The 24,850-nt window shown below is 40.0% G+C and overlaps 2 protein-coding genes across 5 annotated transcripts; one reads left to right on the top strand and one right to left on the bottom strand.

Moving 5' to 3' along the window:
- Positions 1-1,490: 1,490 nt before the first annotated feature.
- LOC125294104 (MFS-type transporter clz9-like) lies at positions 1,491-18,269 on the top strand. 4 transcript variants are annotated; one of them, XR_007193491.1, is made up of 6 exons: positions 1,491-1,629; positions 4,457-4,549; positions 4,995-6,513; positions 17,038-17,094; positions 17,490-17,555; positions 17,650-17,722. XR_007193491.1 is itself a non-coding variant. In XM_048242470.1 (5 exons), the coding sequence occupies exons 2-5, from the start codon at positions 4,460-4,462 to the stop codon at positions 17,841-17,843; spliced, it is 1,869 nt and encodes a 622-aa protein (XP_048098427.1). In that variant the 5' UTR covers positions 1,491-1,629; positions 4,457-4,459; the 3' UTR covers positions 17,844-18,269. The 4 variants fall into 4 exon arrangements, 3 of the variants coding, with proteins under 3 accessions (XP_048098427.1, XP_048098428.1, XP_048098429.1); XM_048242470.1 differs by lacking the exon at positions 17,038-17,094 and having other exon boundaries at positions 17,650-18,269; XM_048242471.1 differs by lacking the exon at positions 17,038-17,094 and having other exon boundaries at positions 4,457-4,540; positions 17,650-18,269.
- A 2,659-nt stretch (positions 18,270-20,928) lies between these two features.
- Positions 20,929-22,475, bottom strand: LOC125294857 (beta-microseminoprotein J1-like). The gene is made up of 5 exons (XM_048243895.1): positions 22,384-22,475; positions 21,821-21,908; positions 21,665-21,706; positions 21,458-21,575; positions 20,929-21,184 (listed from the first exon to the last, which is right to left on the bottom strand). The coding sequence occupies exons 2-5, from the start codon at positions 21,885-21,887 to the stop codon at positions 21,058-21,060; spliced, it is 354 nt and encodes a 117-aa protein (XP_048099852.1). The 5' UTR covers positions 21,888-21,908; positions 22,384-22,475; the 3' UTR covers positions 20,929-21,057.
- Positions 22,476-24,850: the final 2,375 nt, after the last annotated feature.

Genomic DNA, 24,850 nt, shown 5'->3' on the forward strand with positions numbered 1-24,850 from the left:
CTTCATACACCAAGCTGTAAGGATGCTGAACTCTCTCCCTCCTCTCCCCCCTCCACCCTCAGCTACATAACATCCTGGACATTGGACCCACAATGGCCGCCTGCACTACTCCACCTGCACACTTGAACACTTGCACACTTGTACACTTTACAACTTGGTGTTGTTGTCCTGAAAACACAACACTTCTGCTGCTCTTACATAACTTGCACCACTATGCCACTTTCTTTATTACTTAGGTCAAACAGTATTTTATAGTATTTTACAGTATTTGCACTAGTATTTTATTGACTGTCTATGCACAATTTCAACAAAATTTTGCTGCTCTTATTTTTTCATTATTATTATATGTGCCCTCTTATTTACTTATTTACTTACTTTTTTGTTTACTTGAATGTTATGTTTGTCTGTGGACTTAAAATTGGTCAAATATGTCTTGTCTTCACCGTGGGATAGTGAGAAACGTAATTTCGATCTCTTTGTATGTCTGGAACATGTGAAGAAATTGACAATAAAGCTGACTTTGACTTTGACTTTGACTACTGCCATCTAGTGGTGTAGAGCTCTATTCAAAGCTGACTTTGGCAGCTCAGCCCTTGGCTGAGTGCACCATGCTTTTCCCAAAGCCGGGGCCTCTTGTCATGTGTAATAAAGCTCTGATATAGCCACTGAGGGGGTTGAATTGCCCATTTGCATGAGGCCACTGGGTTCTGAGTGAAGACTGAGTTCACGATCGAGGTCTGTGTTGATAAATGTGGTCCCAGTGTGCAGGTTCAGTACTGATAGGAATCGTCTGGCCTAGGCTTGTTGAAAGCTTGAGATCCCTGTGGGTTAGCTGTAGTGTATTTCATTTTTTGCAAAATTCTATTTGTTTTTCTCCATCCAAGGATTTGTATTAGGCTACTGTGCATATTGGAGTGCATCACCATAACAGAGGCATTCTTTTTTTCTCTCCCTGCCAGTCCAAGGACTGTACATTTTAAGATCCATTGCTTCCAGGCTGAAGCTTCCATCATAGGCCTATTGTATACTTTGTATAGGTAGCCTACTGGATAAATGGGTTAAAAAGGAGGGATGCACCAGATATATGACTACTATAAAATGTATGTTGACAGCATTCTGATAAAGGGATACAACTTCACAATTTCACCTGGATGTGTATTGTTGTGAAGGTACGGAATGCACAGCTTCTCCAGTCAGTTGGTAACCTTCCAGATCTAATGTTGCAGTTCGTTATCACGTTATCAACGTTATCATGTTACAAAAAAAAATCAAAGCAATTCATGTGGTCCTAAAGATAAAGTAGGCCTAGGTCTACGACCAGTTGAATCAATAGAGGTGACCCAATGAACATCATAAGGCATTCAAGTTCCCGATGTGGACCGAGATACGAAAAAAAAAAAAAAGATCCCATCCACTCCGCTAAACTCTAACGCAACCAGTAGGGGGCGATGAGATAACTTTCCCTCCCTATATTTGTGGTCTTGCAGGCTTCGGACAAATCAAGATGGCTACTGTTAGGTGAGCTTGAGAGACGTTCGTGTAAAACGATGAACGTATTTTATTATACTTTCAGGCGTTTCCAGCGAATCAGCCAAAGAAGACTCTGTTTGTAGTTAGCCTTCTAATCTGGTAAGTAACTGGTTTTCATTTTGTTTACTGTTAATAGCTATGGTCAGGTGACTTATTTCCGCCCGCGTCCCATTTTCGCCCTCTACGTAATTTTCCTACCAGAACCTATGACCAGAACCCGTTTAACTCGTTTATCTACCAACAGAGCCCGTTTAGACATTCTCTGCAACCAGGACGACGGATTCCGAAACAACGTAAGATCGCGCCCCAAAAGCGTATTTCATCTTGGACTAAAAATTCAAAATACAGTCTAGAAGTGCTGTAGCCTAGAGAAAGGGGACCGCCACCCTTATTAGACATTCTCTGCCGCCACTCTCGGGAAACTTCCTGTTTCTGAACTGGTTGCAGTTCCACGTGAGGGCGCTCACGAATTAAGTACAGAATGAATGGAGGTCTATGGAGCTGTACCCCTCAAAAAACACTTTTCTTGGGATATACTTTTTTTTGTCTAGAAATGTCAACGTTGCATTCGAAAGACGGGCAGAGAACATACACACCGCAGAGTATTACGATACGATAGCCTACACAAAGTCTCTCCTTGTGTTAATGAATGTGACGGGTTCTGATTGCTTTTTATCGTTCTAAAAATCGCTCTGAAAGTTATCCCCAACGATATCGTTCTTCGAGGTGTCCTGTGACGAGGGCGAGGGGCAAAGAACTCCCCGACGATAACGAACCCGCCAATCAGCAAAAGAGTATTTCTTCTCTCCAGGTGATAATAGGCTATAAATCATGGAATATGATCTGAATTTGGCTAAATATGTAGGTTACAGTTAGGTCTACTGAGCTCTCAAATCTGTTTCATGCGCTGTTCACGCAGCAACAACAATAAGAACAACATTTATAATAATAATAATAATAATAATAATAATGTCTAAAATACTAGAATTTTAAGTGTATTGCAAGCAAACTATTAATTTAATTGAATTGTTCCTTATTATTGCTATTCTCCATAATGTAGTAGTAGGGCTGGGAGATATGGACCAAAAGTCATGTCCCGATATATTTAGGTTGAATATCGATATACAATATATCCCGATATTTTTTCCGCAAAGTTAGAGCTGTAAAATGAAATGTTCAGTCAAATAATTGTTATTGAAAACTCACTACTCAAATAACAATAAAATGTAAACATAAAACTGGAGTGCTTTTTTTTTAAATCAAAGCTCCGTAAGGTGCACATTTAAATAAAATAATATCTTAAATAAAAATAGCCTATAAAATAAAATAGGCCAATCTTTTTCTGAAATAAATATATTTATATGAGAAAAGTAGCGTGCAGTTTCACAGCAGTGCAGAGAGGGGAGCAGTTCAGAGAGCTCCGGTCAGCTGCTTGCATGGAGCATGGATCAAGGCACAAATTTGAACTATATCGACAGGGTTCTAAATTAACTTTTTTGATCACCAGCCAATGTGGCTGGTAAATTTCAAAAGTTATAGCCAATCAGAATTTCTAGTAGCCAAATTTTTTTCCGGTGAAAATAAGAGAATTATGAGTTTATGAGATGAGTGTCACCTAAATGCATTTGATCATTTTATTAAAATTTTTGGCATGAATACATACCACAAAATATACACAGAAAGGGCAAATACTTCATTTCATGTTTGGGATGTCTACAGTATCTATCTATTTCTCTGTCGATATCCTTATCCCTTCATTCCTCTTCTCGCCCCCATAAGTCTGTCCCAACCACCGCCGCATTTAGTTTAATCTTAACTTAATAAAAAGGAGATATCAATTATCATCAACAATAACAAGCCAGCTGGAACCTGCCACTCATTTTCTCTCCATCTTGTGCGTGCTCAGACGCGTTCTCTGGAGAAGCATAGGGCCTACGTTCAAGTTGGATCTTTATAGAGAGATGACCCAAAAAGTATCATCTTTATGTAACATGCTGTTGGTGCATGTTGACATTGTATACTTTCTCTAACATTTAGTGAAAAACAGTTTGCAGTAGCCTACAGCTACTATTTATTGGCTAAATGTTGGTCCCTCCTCTGCCTCTCGGTGCCCTTTGCACAGGGCGTTTTAAAACTGAAAATTTTTGCCTACAAGCATCTCATGTTCCATCTTCAGCTAACTCCATAGACAATATGTAGGCGAAAATGTTCAGTTTTAAAACGATCTTGCTGCTTCAGGTTTTGCGCCTCCGACGTGACATCATCAGCCCCCCACAAAGGAAATAGGTAAACACAATGCGTTTTACGTTAATGTTTCGTAACGCGTTATGTATTTGTGTCATGTACTTTTTACTTTACTTTACTGGCTAACTCTTTCCTTTTTCAGTCTATGCTCCCTGCTCTGGCTCCGTTCGTTCTTCTAATTCCTTGTGTTTCCATGGTCTTTCGCGCTGGTTTAACCGCAAACTGCACGCAGGCAATGGGCGTATGAAACGTCATCACGTAGCATTAAGGCACAGTGGTCATGAATTGTAGCAAGTACTGCCAGGGGATATATTGGTGCGACCGAGAACAGAGCCTTATGTATCATGCATGTAATGCCTCATGCATCACCGGCCCAATTGGCTAGTAAGTTTTTATTAACACCCGCCAAAATTATTTTTTACCCGCATTTGGCGGGTTGGCCGGTGTTAATTTAGAACCCTGTATATCAATATATACGATATGGTCTAATTCCATATCGCATTTTAAAATATATCGATATATCTTTTATATCGATATATCACCCAGCCCTATGTAGTAGTAGTTTTTAAATTGTTTACTGTTTTACTTTGTATTGTTGTTATTTGTATGTGGCTTTGGACAAAAGTCCCTGCTAAATACCATAACCGTAACCTTTCTTTTCCTTTTCTAATTATAACTATAGAACATGGTACTAAAAAAGCAATGGAAAGATGAGGACATGGAGCAGACAATGGAGAAGGTGGCTGAAGGCATGCCAGTGCGCCAGGCATGTCAGGTCTTCAACGTCCCTCTAGGCTAATGTTACTATTGTTTTGACACTTATACCAATCAGTTTGGTAGCTATTGCAATATAACAGACAAAAATGCCAACAGTAATCATTTTCAAGATTGTTTTTAAATATGTAGGCTACAGTTAGGCCTACTACTGAGCTCTTAATTCTGTTTCATGCGCTGTTCAAGCAGCAACAACAATAAGAACAACATTTATAATAATAATAATAATAATAATGTCTAAAATACTAGAAATTGAGTGTATTGCAAGCATTAGACTATTGATTGAATTGACATTGTTCTTTATTATTGCTATTCTCCATAATGTAGTTAAATTGTTTACTGTTAAGTTTTACTTTGTATTGTTGTTATTTGTATGTGCCTTTGAACAAAAGTGTCTAAATACCATAACCGTAACCTTTCTTTTCCTTTTCTAATCATACCTATAGAAAATGAGGCTAAAAAAGCAATGGAAAGATGAGGACATGGTGCAGGCAATGGAGAAGGTGGCTGAAGGCATGCCAGTGCGCCAGGCATGTCAGGTCTTCAACGTCCCTCGCAACACCTTGAGGGACCGAGTGATGGGGGTGGTTACCCATGGCTGCCGTACAGGCCCAAGCCAAAAACTCTCAGTGGAGGAAGAGCAAGCTTTAGTGGAGTATTACCAGTGCTGTGCAGACCATGGGTTCCCAATTACAAGGGCCCGGCTCCAGGCATATGCCACCGCGGTGTTGAGGAAGAGGACCAGAAAGCCAGAATTGCGACCATTAGGTGTAAGGTGGTACCACTGTTTTAAGAAGAGGCACGCGGCTATAAGCATGAACTCCGTGAACATTGACCGATTGAGGTCCACCTGTGTAACACTGGAGCCGGTGATTCACTTCTTTGACTTATTGGAGAAGACCGTGAATGAGCACGGGCTGAGGAATAAACCAGCACAGGTGTATCACTGCGACAAAACCGAGTTGATGTCACAGCGGGAGACAAAACACCCCTCTCTGCAGGCCCCCAGCACAAGAGACCATGTGTCGATCCTGGCCTGCTTCAATGCAGCTGGGGAGGACATACCACCTCTGATAATATATCCCAAGTACTTTCCTGGGGGCCAGTACACAACCGGGGGGCCCCCCAATGCCCTCTATGGGAAATCTCCAGATGGGAACATGGATAGTAAACTCTTTCTACGATGGCTCCAGCACTTCATCCTTCACGCGAGGCAGGAGCGCCCTCTGCTCCTTATTTTTGATGGACACAAGGCCCACCCCTCGCCCCCAGTCGTCGAGGCGGCTAAGAGGGAGGGTGTCATACTGCTACATCTACCCCGACACACCTCCCATGTCCTTCAACCCCTGGAAGTGGGTTTCTTTGGCCATTTAGAGGCAGATTTTGCCACGGTGACTGGCAATCTCAGCCGTTTAAAAAAATCAAACAATAATATTGTGAGTCGGACGGAATTTGCCAAAATTGTCCACCACCCATACCAGCGGGCAAAGGCTAAAGGGGTTGTGGTGAGAGGGTTCAAGAAGTGTGGCATCTTCCCTCTAAGAAGGGCAGCCATCAAATCCAGCCACCTCAGAAGGAGAAAGCCGACCACTGCCACCACCACCACTGGACTGTCCTCTGCACCCCCTCCACCCATAGGCTCCTCCCAAACACCAGGCTCTTCACTTCCCCTGACCCCTTCTCTAAAGCACATGTTGGTGGAAGCAGGGTGGATCCCCCCCATCACTGATGAGGACTACGAGAGACTCCTAGTAAAGAAGAAACAACAGTCCGCAGAGGCAAAGAAGCAGAGGCCCCGACAACGGAGGGAGCAAGCCAACAACATCGCCCTAGAGACCACCAACCCCGTTGCGACCTCCAGGAAAACCCCCAGTGCCCGTGCCCATGCCTCCTCCCCATCTTCCTCTAACCACTCCAGAGCCATTTCCTCATCCAAGAAAAGGAAGGCCCCAGCACCGGCAGAAGGTACAGTATAGAGTTTTATTCACTATTAATATCTGGGTCAGTGACGTGACATTGCACATCATCAGGTGATAGAACCAGGTAAAATACTAATTTAGACAAAGACAGAGTAGATTAAACACTCTTAAAGGAACACATTGACTTTTTGGGACTTTAGCTCATTCACCGCATTCCCCAGAGTTCGATAAGTCGATACATACCCTTCTCTCTGTACGTGTAGTTACTTGGTCTGGCGCATGTAACACCCACCAACGTAATAACTTCCCACCAACGTAATAACACACCAACGTAATAAAAAACACACCAACGTAATAAAAATCTGCACAAAACGTAATAAATTCCCACCAACGTAATAACTTTGCCTACTGCCAACGTAATAACCAAATTTCCGACCAACGTTTGCAGAAAGTTATTACGTTGGTGGGAAGTTAAAAAAGTTATAACATTATGGCCATAAAACATGGACCCCCTCACATTTACCATTTACTTATACCTCTACTTATTATTCATCACCATTACAAGGAGCCAAGCAAAGTTACATGGATGTGTTTTTTTGTTATTGTTATTACTTGCCTGAAGGGTCATTCCACGCCAACTCAGCCACCCATGTACATGACACCTCTCAGATTTTGCTGAAAAGCGGTGAAAATATGCCTTACCAAACAAAGGAATCTGAAGTTTCAGGTGAATATCTCAAACGGTTTGCCTGTGTCGTCCATTTGAATTTACAACTGATAATCAATTTAATTTTCAATTACATTTTATTTGGAGAGTGACGGGGGCAAGGAAAAACTCCCTTTTATTTGTAGTGTTCTTACACTATTCAACAACATTCTTGTTATTTAGTTCTTTAAAAGTTTGATGGCATTGGCGGAGCGAGGGGGTGGCTTCGGGGGCTCAAGCCCCGAATCTTTTTTCAAAAGCCCCGAATCTTTTTTTTGTATATGTTTTCAATTTCCAACGATTCTAATTTCTAATTTAGCTTCCCCTTGGTTTCTCTATAAATGTTACAAAATGTAGGCTACTACTGAGAAAATAGGCTATCCCTTATTTTCAAAGCCCAATATTGACAGATAATCTCACCCGATGAGTTTAGGCAATGCCAGAGCCGAGATATAGCGGTTTACGTCATAAACCTGGCAGGTAAGTTCAGAGCGGCGCAGTCATTTTTAACAGCAAGCCGGTAAGAAAAACTATTGTCAAGACATAATAATAATAATAATAATAATACATTACATAAAAATACATTTTATTTAGAGCGCCTTTCATGTCACCCAAGGTCACTTCACAAATAAACAAAAACAAAAAGGTTGTAAAATTATAGTCATCTCAAAAAATAAATTAAAAGTAAAAGTAAAAAAAAAAAAAAGTAAAAATCAGTCAGTCAGTCAGTCCATAAGCCATCTTGAAGAGATATGTTTTAAGTGTGCTTTTTTAAAGTCAGTAATTGAGTCACAATGTCTCATGTAGTCTGGCAGTGAATTCCACAGCTTGGGGGCTATGTAGCTGAAAGCCCTCTCTCCCTGGGTGCTGAGGTTCACATTAGGGGCATGCAGTAGGCCTGCTGAGGAGGATCTCAGTGAGCGGGCAGGAGTGTCACACAAAGTTAGCTAAACTGCTAGAATGAGCAACAAAAAACAAGCATCTTTAGCACTGGCCAGAGTGTTTGAGTTGCGAGAGCAGAAAAAAAGTCACCGTTAGCTGCACATTTTAGTGATGAGGACTGGGTGTCAAAACTCGCTTACCTGTGTGACATATTCGGGTTGCTTAATGACCTCAACCTGTCACTCCAGGGGAGAATGACGACTGTCTTTAAACTGGCAGATAAAGTCGCTGCATTTAAAGCCAAGCTTGATTTGTAGGGACGGCGAAAGTGGACCAGGGTGTATTTGATATGTTCCAAAAAGTAGTGGGGGTTTTGGGAGAGACTGAGGCAGGGCCCTTTCTCTCATAGCTGGTGCTTGTGATCACCTTGTTGCTCTCAAATGAGTTTGAGCGTTACTTCCCATCCTTCAAAGATTCACGGCAAACCAATGAGTGGGTCCACAACCCATTTGTCAATATCCGAATAGTCCTAACTTGTCAGCGCAGGGAGGAAGAGCAGTTGATCGAAATTGCAAATGACGGTGGTCTTAAGAGTGTGTATAAAGGAAACCTCTCTGGCGGGTTTTGGATCAAAACCAAAGCAGAATATCCCGAGATAGCCGTAAAAGCGCTGAAAACGTTTCCCACCACGTATGTATGCGAGGCCGGGTTTTCGGCAATGACTGCAACAAATTGCGCCATCGACTGGACATTTCAGACACACTGAGGGTGTCACTGTCTTCCATCACCCCCAGATGGAAGCTTCTTGTTGCAGGGAAACAAGCAGGGCTCCCACTGATTATATTAAGTAATGCACGTTTAGTTCCCATGTTTTGTTCCCATATTTTGTTAAGCATGTTCACACTTATAGATGTAGCTTCAAGTTGTTCAATATTCATAGTTCATATTGTTCAATTTTCAAATAGGAATCAAACCGGTCCATGGTACATAAAAGGTTGGGGACCCCTGTTCTAGAGTGTGCATTAATTACGTAAAAGATGCTTCATACCAAAACAACGATCAAACATTATCAAATGTATCATGACGTGTTGTCACAAAGACTTACTCCAATTAGAAAATCGAAACCAAAATCATGTAAGTGTAAGTGTTCTCTCATTGACACCTGTAGGCCTATAAAGAAAATGCGATTTTAGTTTGTAAAATGTATCCCCCCCTCCCCAACTGAATTAGTCCCCCTATGTGAAGCACTGAAGGGGGGAATTCCCCCCCATTTTGAGCCCTGGATTAAACTTAGCTTCATGTGTTCCACTAAACATTATAACAAGTGGGTTCACAATGTGTGGGGCTGTGCTAAACCTGGCTACTTTGGCCAGAGTTCAAAGTAAAAAATGTATTGTAGCATCCCATCAGGGTTATCTCAGCATAGTATACTAGCCTATAATATACAAACCATAACAAATAAAAAACACTTAAATAACTAAGTGCCTGCTGATCAGATAGGCTATGCCTATAGACCCCTCTTGAAAGACCCAAAGTGCCAGTCAGATATACCTTGAGTCTCACATTTTTAAAGTCTCAATGTGTCCATTAGTTTACACAGAATTCACTAGAAGTCATTATTTAAGGGGTTATTTTTCAAAATGTTCTGCCGGGAGTGCATGCCATAGACATAATATACATGGTGCATGCCCCCGGACCCCCCTAGCATTCCTGTGTGTGACACTGGGCTAAGCCCCCAATGTTTCAAATGACTGACTCCGCCCCTGTTTGATGGCAGGTCTCTTTCATGGGGGATAAGGGGTTAATCTGTGACAGTCTCAGTATTTAATTGTTTGAGCATAATACTAAGTTATTTCCACTATTTTCATGCTTTATCATCACTAAATTCTACCTGATACATTAGAGCTGCACCGATATGGAATTTTAGGGCCGATAACGATAACCGATATTTATTGGTTTGTTGTGGCCGATACCGATACGATAACCGATAATATTACTCTTGAAAAAAAATGTGAAAAGTGATTTGGGGAAAGCATTTAATAAGCATAATTTTATTGCAGTAATTTTACCTACCACCAAATGATGGACAGAACTCATAATAGTCCTCAATAGTACGGCAGTCAACAACATAACAGTAGCCTAGCCCTACAGTATGTGTGGCTCCTTTAAGTGAACCTGGCGTCCAGTGAATTGCGAAAGTGAGTGGCTAGAGAGTTTGAATCGTTTTCATTTAGGACTAAAAGCGGCATAAACGGCTCAGCTTGGAATAAGCTACAGTATAGCGACCAAATCAGAGTTTGTGAGGGAAACTTAGGTTTAGTTTTAACTGCGGGTAACTGAATAAAGCTGCAACTCCTCAGACTGTATCTCTACTCTGTTGCGCACAACCTGCTGCAGCAGAAATGAAAGGCGTTAGCCCCGAAGGTTTTAATAACTTATTGATGACCTGTCTGGAACTGAAGCACGAATGGTTAGCATATTTCTAGGTAATAATACAAAACCCAAGCTAAAGTAATGCAAATATAATGCTAAAACACAACTTAGAACTAGGCCTACTTATGTACTCGTCCCACTAACGAGTTTGTTTATTTGTTTCCCCGACCAGCGCGGTAAAGTGCAAACACACCAGCACAAGACGGCTCTAGATAGGGCTGAGCTCCGCTCTGTTAAGGTTAAATGGCGGATCATTCACGAGAGGATTTTGAGATGCACAGATTCCCGCACTGGACTATAAGTCGCATTTATTTAGAAAAGTATTTCACAAAATCCAAAACCAAAAACAGAGACTATGTAACTGGATTATTGAGGCCAAAAAGATTACTGTTAATTAAGACGAAGGAGTGAATGCAGCCAAGAGGAGGGCAGGAAGGTAATTGCAAAGCAAAAGATTCACTGAAAGAAAATGCCATGTGGTACACTAAAATGTGGAGAATACAATGCAATCAAGCATGTTGGGCGAAGTGGAGTCACAAAAAGATGCAGTTTTAGACATGACTGAGGCAAGCCAGGCGATAGACCTATAGGCCCGACGGTAATTGTAAAGCAATTTACAAAAGATTCACTGAACAAAAATGCTGATATGATTCATGAAAATTTAGCTAAAAATGTGGAGAATGCAATGCAATCAAGCATTTTGGGTGATGTGGTGTTACAAGCTGGCAGCAGATTAAATACTCATGATAGAGAAAAAAACGGTTTTAAAAGGACGTGACCGAAGCTGAGGCAAGCCAGGCAATAGGCCCGACGGTAATTGTAAAGCAATTTACAAAAGATTCACTGAACAAAAATGCTAATGTGGTACATGAAAATTTAGCTAAAAATGTGGAGAATGCAATGCAATCAAGCATTTTGGACGATATATATTGGCACAAGCTGGCAACAGAACAAATGATCGCTGGCCACCTCCAAGAGAGCACGAGAAAAAAAGATGCGCATTTAAAACCAGGGCCTAAATTTCAGCGCGGATTGCGGGTATTGCGCATAAATTATTACTAAGGATTGAGCATACTAAGTCCCGCAACTCTAGCCATCACAATGCGAGAAATTCCCACATATTTTACAGCGCTGTCTGACTTTAATCTAATAATGCAGCGACCTGAATGCGGGACTATTGACTGGACGGACCAACTCTGACTTCAATTGAACCCCATGCAGAGACACACACACACGCGCGCGCAGGACCACTTTAGGTGTGCCTCTTTCTCTCTCTCTCTCTCTCTCTCTCAGCAGGATTTGTAGCCTATAGGTGCTTCTACATCAACCGCTATCGACAGGAAAGGAAAACAAACGTTTAGCGATCAGGAACCGTCAGGAATTTTGCAAACACAGAAGCATGACAGCCTATAATATAACGCAAGAGAACATGGATGTGTTCTCTATTTGAGGAACGTTATAATCGATTGCGGACGTGAACAGACAGCTACAGACATGGAGCGCATAGTAGGCCTACTTTCACTTTCTGTGCATATTCACGTGAAAGATAATTAGTAGCAAAACAGCGATCAAATATTGCATGGCTGTGAGTTTTGTTTTCCAATATTTTCATGCATGTCTAGATAACGGGTGAGGTGACGTTTAGGGGACAGACTATCGTAAATCCTCAGCACCTTTATTTGGACCATGGCTTGTAGGCTATTCGAGTCAGCTATAGGCCTTTTTTTTTACTGTGAGACATAGGCCTATACTTTTCGTTATAGGAGCGGCATACCGGTAGGCTATCAATGGCAATGGTTCACTATTAAGTTTCATGTATGAAAGAGTGTCGGGATTTCCATCTGCTTATTGCGAGATAAGGCATCCGCTTTCATTCATTCATGGAACATGTGCTGTGCTGGAAGGGAAACCTTATATTCCGTATAGCCAAAGAGGTCTAAGATAGCCTAAATTTAGTTATTTTTTAAATGAAAAAAATGCATTATTTACTTTTTTTTTTATAAAATTCATAGGCTGATGCCTGGCAGCAACAATTGTGTTTAAATGTAGGTTATTGCTTCAGCCTCTAGCTCAGAAAGGGGCTGCGTGCGACTGGTATTGAGAGCAAGTGTTGGAGACTCATGGTGTAGGATGATGACTTTTCATTGGCAACAATATTAAACCAACCAACAATATAAATTATTAAGAAGAGCTCCTTTATGAGTTAAATTGAAGCAAAATTATACTGGCTTTTATTTGTCGAATCTGAGGCCCGGCTATAAATAGAATCCCGGCCATAATTTGAGCATTTAAGTATGCACGTGTGTTTCAGGCATAGCAAGCACTAATCTCTGACTGAAAGTGCACAGAACTTGTGCATTTGAGAGCGCTCTCTTAAGGCTGTAGACGGTGTTTCATGTAGGGTTCATGTCAGTTAATATAAATTAACATTTTAAAACATGTTCAATTATATAATTTTTTTGATATATAAGTCGCACCTGACTGTAAGTCGCAGGACCAGCCAAACTATGAAAAAAAGTGCGACTTATAGTCCGGAAAATACGGTATGTAAGAAAGTGATTATATCGATAGCGAATGTCATTATAGTGTTATGATTTATCACCCAGAAGAAATAATCTTTTCTGATTGGCTGGTAGGGTGACTATGAAGTGGTAAAAAGTTAATCACCATTCCATATCAATGCTGTTTTGAATGGTAACTATATAACAACCAGAGTAAACAAAGGTTTAACCTGGAAGCAGGCTTCATAACAATAGAATTAACCCTAAACAAGCTACCCACAGTGTACACAGTGCCAACTGGAGAATAAGTGAAATGGTGGCCTTCAAGGTGTCCCAATATACAGAGTGAATGGACTCGGTGGAGGAACCTCCACTCCTGCTGGGCGCCATGGAGCTCTGCCTCTGCCTTGTCCATTACTTCTTTAAATTGGGACACCTTGATTTATTAACAAAACAGAACAGTAAAAAAACACTGCAGATTTTCTGCTTGGCCCCAGTACGAGAAGGCAGTAACACATTGAGTGATTCACAGCTGCTTGGCCCCCAGAAAAAAGGTGATGAAAATAACTAAAGGTAGAAAGACAATGATATCCTGTGCAGTAATCTGCTTGGCCCACACCAAAGGTGTTGAACTATGTAAGGCTAAAACACAATGGATGCCTAATCAACTTTGCATAAAGAGTCTGGGACCTGTCCCTATAAACCAGTGGTCCCCAAACTTTTTCTTCCGAGGGCCAGCTCACTATGCCTGGCTCTAAGAGAGGGCCAGAGACTCGGAGTATATCAACCATAAATAGCTTAGTGCTGTGAACAACTGCAGTCTACCTTAGTTGAATATTCCATTACATTTGATCATAGGCTACTGCAATTTAATACCATTGCTAGCTGTGTTTATGTTGCCACCATGCCATATCAGTGTAAAATGTAGCTCAAATGAAATAATACTAATAAAAAGACTCAAGTTGTGAACAAGCAATATCCTACAAATAATTTAAAGTTATCAAAAGTGCTGGCAAACACATCTGAAAGGACCACCATTCTAACTTTCACTCACCTGATGAGAACTTTGAACTCTGTATGAACATTTGAACGTGTGAATAAAAAATAGAAATAATTATCCCAGAAAGTCCCAGAAATATGACTTGAATAGAAGTTAGTTAGTTATTAACGAATAATTGATAAACTTTTAGAATACTTTGAGCACTGATGCAGTCAGCATAGGCCTCTTACATTGTTTGCAGGTAGGCCTACATTTCATTCCGTTTTCGATGGCAAACGTGAAACAGCGCCAAAACAACCACCAGTGGACAAAAAGAGTATTACATGTGTACTGTTAAGACTCGCCATAGAGAATGAATGGGGAAATTACGGAGGTTATAGTTTGACGATGTCGTACTCCCGTGCGGGCCAGATGCTATATACCACGGGCATGTTTTGGGGGGCCTACTAAAATGAGTTGGCGGGCCGTAGTTTGGGGACCACTGCTATAAACAGTGCCTGTCCCTATACTACATTTAAAATCTGTTTACTATACGGTTCTAGGGCTGCTACAAACTGCAATTATGGCATTTATCTAAGTGAAATAATAACAAAATATAACCGCAAGCGGTGATTGTCGGGGTCCAAGCAGTGGCAAGAAGTGCCGCTATTCTGAATGTAATTAGTGTCTACACGGATCCGGTTGGGTGTGGCACCAAGTGAATTAGCATGTTACGATAAAGAAGGAAGTGTAGACAGTAATTACATTCAGATTAGCGGCAGGTTCAAACTAGGGCTGTCACTTTTGTGAAAAAATCCCGTTCGATTTTTGAGACAAGTGTTCATTGAATCGATTGTAAAATCGTTTTTCTATGTCTAAAGACTATGTCAACGCCAAATATAGGCCAATCCATGGACAACTAACAGTCATTAGGGCGAACGTAAAGAGGGCGTTTGAAGACGCACAAGCAATATTTCTGATGATTTATTGGCGTGAAGTTTCGTGCACAATGACGAACAGGAATGCAACATTCTCGAAAAACAATAAGCAGAGTGGACTGCCATAACATCAGTGAAAAACATTACTGCAGGCTTCAACGTGGCTGTGTTTACGATTAAAAATGTCAAACAAATTTCGCCTATGTAGGAACTCACGGCTGCACAGTTTGCATACCGCTTTGTCCTTCATAGTTTGATCTACCCAAAACCCGAAGTGCTTCCATATCGAACTCCTCAAGTTATTAGGGCTTATCACTTGTCTCGCTCATGTCGCACAGGTTGATCGCGTTGTCCTCCATTTTTTGGCAAAACACCAGCAGCACAGCAGCCGATTGAAACAGCTGTTTCCAGTGGCCGCATAAAATTGGTGGGAATTTTCTTTTTAGCTTTCGCAATGCCTACTGCACTTTCGGAATTCTTTATTTTCTTTTTCTGTTTGTTTGTGGGTTTTGTTACATCTATCTTTTTTATTTGTTGAATTAGTTTAAAATTAAGTGTACATATTTGGTTAAAATCGATTCCCTATTTTACTTTTCTAAACTTGTGTTGGTTGGTCCAATCGATTGTGCAATCGATTTTTGAACATAAAGTGACAGCCCTAGCTCAAACACACCTGGCTCCACAGGGAATAAACTAGCTCACCGAGAGCCTTTCGTGCAACTAGTCCATTGTCCATTCTATATAGCACAGCCCTTCCTATTCTATGTGTGCCAAGGAGACGCTGATAAATGCAGTGCTCATCATATACATGATTAGAGTCTCGTGATGCCGGGCTACTGCTTGTGTAGGTCAAAGTCCGATCGAGCGCATTCCCTATTTTGTAAAATTGATTTTTATTCCTCTGGTTGTTGCAATTGATATCAATGATTAATATGATTGCCCTCAGTAAAGAAGTACAAGAAACAGGACGCAAACAGTTACAAACAGTCAGGCTCTTGGCTTAATAAGATGTCATGGGCGATCGGCAACACGATGACCATTCCTGAAATACGAGCAAAAACGTAAATTTGCTTATTATAGCGCCCCCTATGGACGGAATTAGGTCATTTCTTCTTTGTGAGATCATGCGCTGATTTGGGACTTAACTACATTTGGTGTCTGTATATTACGGTTATGGCTGCAGATATGATTTTGCTGCAGAAACATAATTTCATGAATGGGTTAAAAATCATAACAAAGCAGAACCCGCAGCTTCGCTATTTGGACCCCTAAAAACACAAGGGGTATGTAGCTTTGCTTGGCTCATGGTAAAGGTGTTGAATAATAAATAAAGGAATAAGTAGATTAAGGTATAAGTAAAGTAAAGGGGACAGGGGTTCCATGTTTTATGGTCATGAGATGGTTTACATGGTGACAATTATTGACAACTATGCACTTACAACTGATAAAACAGATATAATATCACTAAATCAGTGATTTATTACATTGGTAGGAAGTTAATGTAATAACTTTTTTAACTTCCCACCAACATAATAACTTCCTGCAAATGTAATAATTATTACATTGGTGGGAAATTTGGTTATTACGTTGGCAGTAGGCAAAAGTTATTACGTTGGTGGGAAATTATTGTGTTGGCAGGATTATTACATTTAAAATGTGCTTTTTGGTGCAGATTTTTATTACGTTGGTGGTTTATTACAATGGTGGGAATTTATTATGTTGGTGGGTGTTACAGACGCACCGACTAACCTAGCTTAGCACAAGTGCCTCGAAGTGGCTGCCTTCATTAACCTACACCTCAATAGTGACAAAAAAATTCCAACATTTTCCTATTTACATGCTGTGATTTGTATAGTTGCAACGTGTAAAGAAAGATAACAATGTAAAAAGAGACACTTCCATTTTGTAGGAATATCCATACTTGGGACTATGTTTACATTCAGGGAAATCAAGGCTCCTTGAGGTTTGAACAAGTAACACCGGAGCTTTTCAGGTGCTGCCTGCAAATCACTTTGTCCAAGTAGCTGTGCTTCGCTGGAATGTGAACATAGTACCAAGTATGTATAAGCTTACAAAACGGCTGTGTCTCATTTGACACTGTTATTTGTACATTGTTATTTTGTTTTGTCAGTATTGGGAGGTGTAGGCCAATGAAGCCAGCCACTTTGAGGCACTTATGATGAGAAGGGTATGTATGAACTTATCGGACTCTGGGGATATGGTGAATGAGCTAAAGTCCCAAAAAGTCACATACAAAATACAAACACATTCATATTTGTATTTCAACACATTCATATTCTATTGAACAACATACTTTTTTAAATTTCTAAAGTATTTATCCACATTTTGAATGTAAAGTTGGATGTTGAAAAACCAAATACCTGTCCCTGCAATAAAAAATAAAAAATACCTTTTGCCACCTATCATCTTTTGGGTGGTACAAATACAGTCTAGAAATGTATTAAAACCCCACTAAATGTTGCATAGCCATTAAGACTTGTTTAAACAGTCTTCCAACTTAAAAAAAAAAATGCTTACCTTATATGCCAATGACCTATCTAACAATCCAAATTTTAAAATCAGGTCAGAAGAGAAAAAGGAAGTCAACTGGAGGGGGCAAAAAAACACCGAAGACAATGGTAGACAATGGTAAAATGTATTATATATTATAAGAATATAAGGAGGTAAAAAACATGTATGGTAGTGTTTTAATTTGACTTGTCTTTGCCTACTTTTCTGTTAGGTGTCTGTGGGAAGTGCAAAACGATATTTCCGGCAGGAGGCGAAGCCATTGTGATGTGGGTGTGCTGCTCCTTGTGCATGGAGTGGTTCCACTGCATATGTGTGCAGTGGAACCACCAGGACAACGCCAGCGATGAGGAGTTTCAGTGTGAGCGGTGCCAGGTCATGTGCACTGAAGTTACCATAGAGTCATAAGGCTTTGGTTGCCCACAGACAGCTAAACTAATGATAATCACTTCTCAGTTATTCTAAAACGACTTACAATCTCAAGGTATGTTTACGATTAACATTGCCATCATCACAACAGTGATAATATTTTGTGCAGACTTGTCAGATTAATGCAGCACAAAACTAAATCAGGAAACTGACGCCAACATAAGGCGAAATAGAACTATTCAGTTAATTAAGCCTAAATATTGGCAATGCTTTCCTGAGCCTTTAATCTCTCCATATGCCATAAACATATTATTTGTGTTGATTTCTATCAAATCTGCTGTTGAGGCATAAGCTATGATCACTTTTATTTATACATGTTTTCAGCCTGATCATTAGTGGTGACATTGACATATTCAATTGTGTTTTATACAGTATCCTCTGAATAAACAACTTGAGTTGTATCAATGGAGGCTGTCTATATATATTATTATTATTTAATCCATTAATTAGGCCTATGTGTAGAAGGTATCTATTTATGTTTTGTAGATTTCAGTGTACCATGTACCATTGCATTTATAAAGTTTCACTTAGCGTCACTAAATGTTATTGAATTAATTTAGTATGTAGAGATTAAAAGATTATAGTATGAATAACATACAAGCCAAGAGACCTTTAAATGCATTAAAACAACAAAAAAATGAGTTAACAGGAAATATACTTTTAAAGTAAAGTTTAATTAAGAAATACTAAATGTACAATGTACATACATTTTCTTAATATGTACTCGGTTACCACAAAAGTTTTGAGTACATTGAACCTATTCAGGTTTACAGTGATAGGTTGTTGTTAGACAGTAGTCTCTCAAATATGTAGCTGCAATTGTAAGTACTCATTAAATTGTTTACATACTACATGCTACATTAGCATCCATGCATATAGTGCCTTGCAAAAGTATTCACGCCCATGCTAAAGTTGACTAAAAAGAGGAATAAAAAAAATCGTCTTTTGGAGTTTGATTTTAATGCCTTAATTAAACAAATGAGGAAAACTCCAATACACCAGGACACCAATTTTGTTTGAATGAATGAATAAAGTATCATAAATAAACTAGATGTACCGCAAAGCGGTACAAAATATGACCGCCGCCCAGTCCAGCACATTTTTTCCACAAAAATAAGTCATGTATGTCAAATTGTGTTCATTTCCTACTTTGTTCCTATCTTGAGAAGGCCTAGGACAGGGGTGGGCAAACATTTTGGCTCAAGGTCCACATTGGGTTTTGAAAATTGGCCGGCGGGCCGCACAACACCCCCGCCCCCGTCCCCCAACGCACACACACACACACACATTTTTTTATAGCCTATCAAAAGTATTTGTTTTAAAATATTAATTGGTTAAAAAATACTGCTAATTTGATGCTGTTTAACAAATGTATAAATTGTTAAAAACAATTCACATTTATTTCTCAATGATCTTCTGCCCGCTCCGCTATGGCTAGTGCTGTACCTATGGCTGTGCCCTCACAGTTAATAAATGGTCAGTAGTTGGAACTACTGTTGCCTTCATGATTTCCTTTTAAAAGTTTCTTATAAGAAGGAGATCAATTAATTATCAACAATGACAAGCCAGCTGGAACCTGCCGCTCTCTTTCCCTCTTGTGAGCGCAGACACGTTCCCAATTTAATGGAGTAGCGAACGTTCAAGTTAGATCTGCTGCAAAGGAGATCAATAGGCCTATCATCTCTATTGAACATGATGTTTTGACATTGACATTGTAAACGTTCTCTAAGGAGAGTGAAAAGCAGTTTGCAGTAAAGCTAGCAACTTCGTCTATCACAGGCAAAAAATAGCGAGTAGCCTGATAAACAAATTAAATGCTTGGCAGGCCGGATGAAAGTGCTTGGCGGGCTGGATCCAACCGGCTCGCGGCCCGCAGTTTGCCCACCCCTGGTCTAGGATGACCAATGTTTGCCTCCAGGGGCCATGTTGACCCATTCCATATGCACAAATGTGCATAAACAGATACACACGCACACACATACATTCACATTCATCATACGTATGACACATACACACACAGTACATATATGTACGCATGCATGCACATGCGCACACACACACACACACACACACACACACACACACGTACATACACGCACACATGCACACAATTCAAGAATTTCTCAGAATTACGAACAGGCAAGATGGGGGTGGGGTTTTTATTTGTAAGTTATACTATTATAATAAGCTTTATTTGTATAGCACCTTTCATACACAGAATGCAGCTAAAAGTGCTTTACATTTGAAGCATGTAACACAAATATATTAAGTAAACTCAAATTGGATTCACTATTTATTTCAACTCATTGCTTTAAGTTTAGTTAAGCTCTGAATAACACTCTCTAAGTTAACTTCACTGAAAAGTATGCGTTGTCTCAACTTTGTAATACAACCTATTAAAATGCATTCTGTTGACTTGAACCAATTATTGGTTTCAATTTACTTAAAGCAACACCTTCCGCTGTCGCACAAACTATTTGTTTATCCAGCACCGGCTTTGCAAATAACAATGTCCACAGACAAGGTAGAATATGTTGCATGATTTTATGAAAGTACAATGTATTGCGACATCAGATGCAAGTCAAGGTTAAGGTACAAAAAACTCTTGTTGTGTTCGCGGTCAAATGTGACCGATTGACAATTCTTTTCTCTCAAAAACATTGTTAATCTATTCTGACTACAGGATATCCACTTGTGAAGACCACTAAAATAAAGTGTGTATTTAGAAGTGGGTTCTTTGGTTTTTGTAAAAAAAATGTCTTGTTCTTTGTCCAAGGGAAACATTTCTAATGAGGGAAACTGTTTGCTAAAGATGATGCATCACAAAATAAAAAAAGCATGTTGTGCTTACTGTCCAGAAATGCAACACAAAGCTTTTTTTCAATCTTTTAATTGATTCCTTGCTCCAGAGTTGAAATAATATTTAGTGTGGCGAGACAGAAGGTGCACAATCATATGAAAACATGGAAATGGGCTGCTTTCCACTGAGTATGAAGGATCCCGATGGAACAAAAAACAGCCCTAAACACCTAAACATTTGTGTCAAAGGAAAACATTACATTTCTTTCATGATATCTTTTATTATTTCACTAGTGATGTTGATCCCCATGTATCGATGGTCTCAGATGGTGTACACAACAGAGATGCACTGCACTCTGCCATCCATGTTATATAATGCACTTGTAGAACCTTGTTATTTCCCAACAGCAGCGTGGGGACAAGAAATGCCTTTGTCAGACTTTTTAACTACTTTGAATGAGCAGTTCTCCCAGTCATAATGCGCCTCACAGTCACTGTCATATCCACGTGGACTTCCCATCCTATAAAAAAATGCATTACATTAACTGCGTGTGGTGATTACATAATGAATAACAAGGATCAAATGTCAATGGACAAATGTCTCAAATATTTGTTATGTTTCTGATTGAGGATATTTATGGAAAAAGTAACTTGTGCTGATAAGTACTTTCAAAATGTTCTCTTTTTTTTCTTGATTTATACACTAGTGTATCTTGATTTATACACTACCCCCAAAAAAAAACATGCATTGAAGATATTGACCTTTGACCTGTAAGGTCATGTGGTCCACTTACATGTCGCAACACTCCATTCCTCTCTCTGTGCAAGTGCAACGCTGGCATTTCCTGCTTCTCCATGTGGACACAACAGGATAGGTCTGATTATCAAACTCATCCAGGCAAGGGTTCTGGGCTGAACAGAAGCACACAGCCATTTTTAGATTTTCAGCATATAGCCATAGGTTTATGGTATGAGATTATATGTTTGTTTTATGCTTGTACCTGTGTCTTCAATCTGTGTGTTTCCATCGCTGTCCACAATTACTTCACAATTCACAGGTTATTGTTTTGTGTTAGATGCATGACTAATATGTTTTGTAGAGATAGTAATGCTGGTTTACATCATATATTGTGTGATTTATGGAGTTATATTTGTACCTCGTGGTTTTTCCTTTTCTGTGAACCAGCAGGCAGCATTAGTTAATGCTGCCAGAGTGCACAACATCAGTATCACAGCTGCATACCTCTTCAGGTGTTCAGAGACACAGACAAGGTTTTTAAAAAGGGTTATAACAGACATGCGTCAATTTTAACTTACAAACATGAAAGGTTCAACTTGTCAAGTCAGCTATGAATAAAAGCAGAACAGAAAATAAAAGGTCACGCGCAAGCCTGACTAAATAAACTATTTTGACAGCAAAAAGCGGAAATATTTAGATTAGCAGACCTGAAGTTTGCTCTTTCAGTGGTGTGAAGCAGGACAGCATTAGTATATTTGGTGTTGGGATATCATGCACATTAACTGATTTGAAGCTTCATTGAACACCATTAAATCAGATATACAAATTAAAGAGCATGTTTAATAAAACAACAAATTAAGTATAATCCTGGAAAACAAAGGCTATTAGAGAGGAGAGCTAATATGTTATATTATGTATGTTATATGTAATATGTATCAAGAGTAATTTAACATTTTAAATAGAAAAATATATCAGACATACCACGTTTGCAAACTGAGCCTGTATTTCTCATGATGGGTAACTGTGCAGTGGCGCTTTTAACCAGCAACCTGCTAGAATAGGGGTGGAGCTGTCCTCCTTGTCCTTAACTGGGATAGACCTCTCCAGAATAAGTCCCGCCTCCTAACTTCCGTATCCATCCAACCTTCGGTAGTCAAATGTCTATGGGAAATAACATGGCGTTTTGAAAGATCGTACCTGTCAAACTCTGTAGGTGACAAAGTAGAAAAAGCTGCTGGGCAGATTGGCCTACACACTTCTGCCATCTAGTTTCCACTGGATTTTTTGATTTTCGGTGCCGTTTAAGTAGTATAGTCTATAGTATACTACTTAAACGGCACCGACAATAAAAAAATCCAGTGGAAACTAGATGGCAGAAGTGTGTAGGCCAATCTGCCCGCCATCTTTTTCAACTTCGCTACCTACAGATGTTTTACCGGTATGATATTTCGAAACGCCATGTTATTTCCCATAGACAATCCACGCCCGGAAGTTGGATGGATACGGAAGTTACGGAGGCGGGACTTATTCTGGAGAGGTCAATACTAGCAATGTGGCATTCAAGATTTTTTTTTTTTTTTTTACCAGCGAGCCTGGTAAAACATCTGACATCCCAGAGTGCTAAATGTTTTACATGTGGAATCGATGTATGACACGAAAAGCTGTCAATCATGTTGTATATGCCATTTCATGCCTTAATGAACTTTTCTGTGCACATGTACCGGTATTTCCACAAACATCCTCTGGTGTGTTCTCTGAGGTGCATTGACTATTCAATTCTAAACACTTTATTTATCCCCAAGGGGCAATGTGCACAGCCACATAGAGTAGAACACAGATAAATAACATAAAAATGCAAAGAAACGTAAGATAGAAAATAAATGAATTGGTGAGCTTCCAGGCCAGAATGTTGGGGCTGTAAAGTGTTGAATGCAGAAGAGAAGTCAGCAGACAGAAGTCTTGCTATAGAGTTGGGGGATTCCAGGTGCGTGTGGATGGTTTTAGCGATGAATACCTTTGCTTCCTTAGTCCCTCAGCCCGATACATTGGAGTATGTCCATTTGTGAGTTCACCGCCTTTGTGATGTGGTTCTTGATCCTCTCCATTGCCATAAATGTTTTTCATTAGGAAATATGGTAGCAGAAGACTGTTGATTTATGGGCGGTGGCAGTGTAGTGTTTAAGGAGCTCGGCTAGCATGCAGTAGCCAAGCAAGTCGTGGGTTCAATTCCTAACTGCCACCGCTGTACCCTTGAGCAAGGCACTCAGCCCGAGTTAGTCCAGGGAGACTGGCCCCCTGTTGGTATATGTAAGTCGCTTTTGATAAAAGTGTCCGCTAAATACATAGACATAACATAATTTTGTTCATCGCAAGAGCAGGGTGTAATCCATCTCCACCGATTCAGGGGTACTTATTTACCTCAACTATGTCCATTTACACTAAAGCTAATCTGCATGGCCTTTTCTCGTGTAATCCCTTCTTAACGGGTGTGCACAGAATCAGGCACAAGTTACAGTAACATAGATTATAAAACAGTGCACAGCATCAGGCACAAGTTACAGTAACATAGATTATAAAACAGTGGCGCGACAGGATCCTGAACACCACAGCGCTCACAATGACCGACTGCACGTGTTGCTGTTCATGGTCCTACTGTATGTGCTACTTAAAGGTACAGGTTGGTCTCCACAAACCAGCACTGAACAGGAGCAATGGCTCAACCTCTCTCTTCCCAGTGTAGACACAGACTACTCGCTTTCTCCTCAGTGAGGAGATGGAATGTTCACATTCCCCGCAAGTTCGCGGGCATTACAAAATAGCAAATAATCATTGGATGATTAAACAACTTATCAAGCAACTTATCAAACAAATACATTTGATTGGTCTATGTACAGAATTCCATATCACAACATAGACATTAAACAAAGCATTGTGGTCATTGTAGTGACATGAGGGAAAACACAGGAATAGAGGCTACTGTAAACTGGAAACACTTTTTGCAGGTACTTACACTTGCCTTTTATTATTTGTTTAATTTCCAATAACATGCCTATGGCCTTATATGGTAAAGGCAGAGATACAATCTAAGGCACTCATTCACTCTGCAATAGCTTTATTTCGCAACTGTATTGTGGGGGCATATAATGTTATGGTCAGACGTTAGTTATTTTGCAGGTACATGCATTCCAGTCATACAGCAGCTCAGAGTCTGCAGAATCCACTTGGTCACGACATTCTAAAAAGAAAGTATAGCACCAATTATGGTGTGATCATTACATGTTCATTATTGCAATTATTCTCCTCTAGTTCGTGCTAATAGAATCTTGCACCATATAATGGATCTGCTAACATGAGTTAGAAGGAAAGGTCAAAGTTCTCTTGATGATTTGGCAAGAAACTGCACCATTGAATCAGAAGAGAAAGGTTATTCGGTGAAAACAGCTGATTT

This window comes from Alosa alosa, chromosome 5 (genome assembly GCF_017589495.1).
Source record: "Alosa alosa isolate M-15738 ecotype Scorff River chromosome 5, AALO_Geno_1.1, whole genome shotgun sequence".
NCBI classification, from domain to species: Eukaryota; Metazoa; Chordata; class Actinopteri; order Clupeiformes; family Clupeidae; genus Alosa; species Alosa alosa.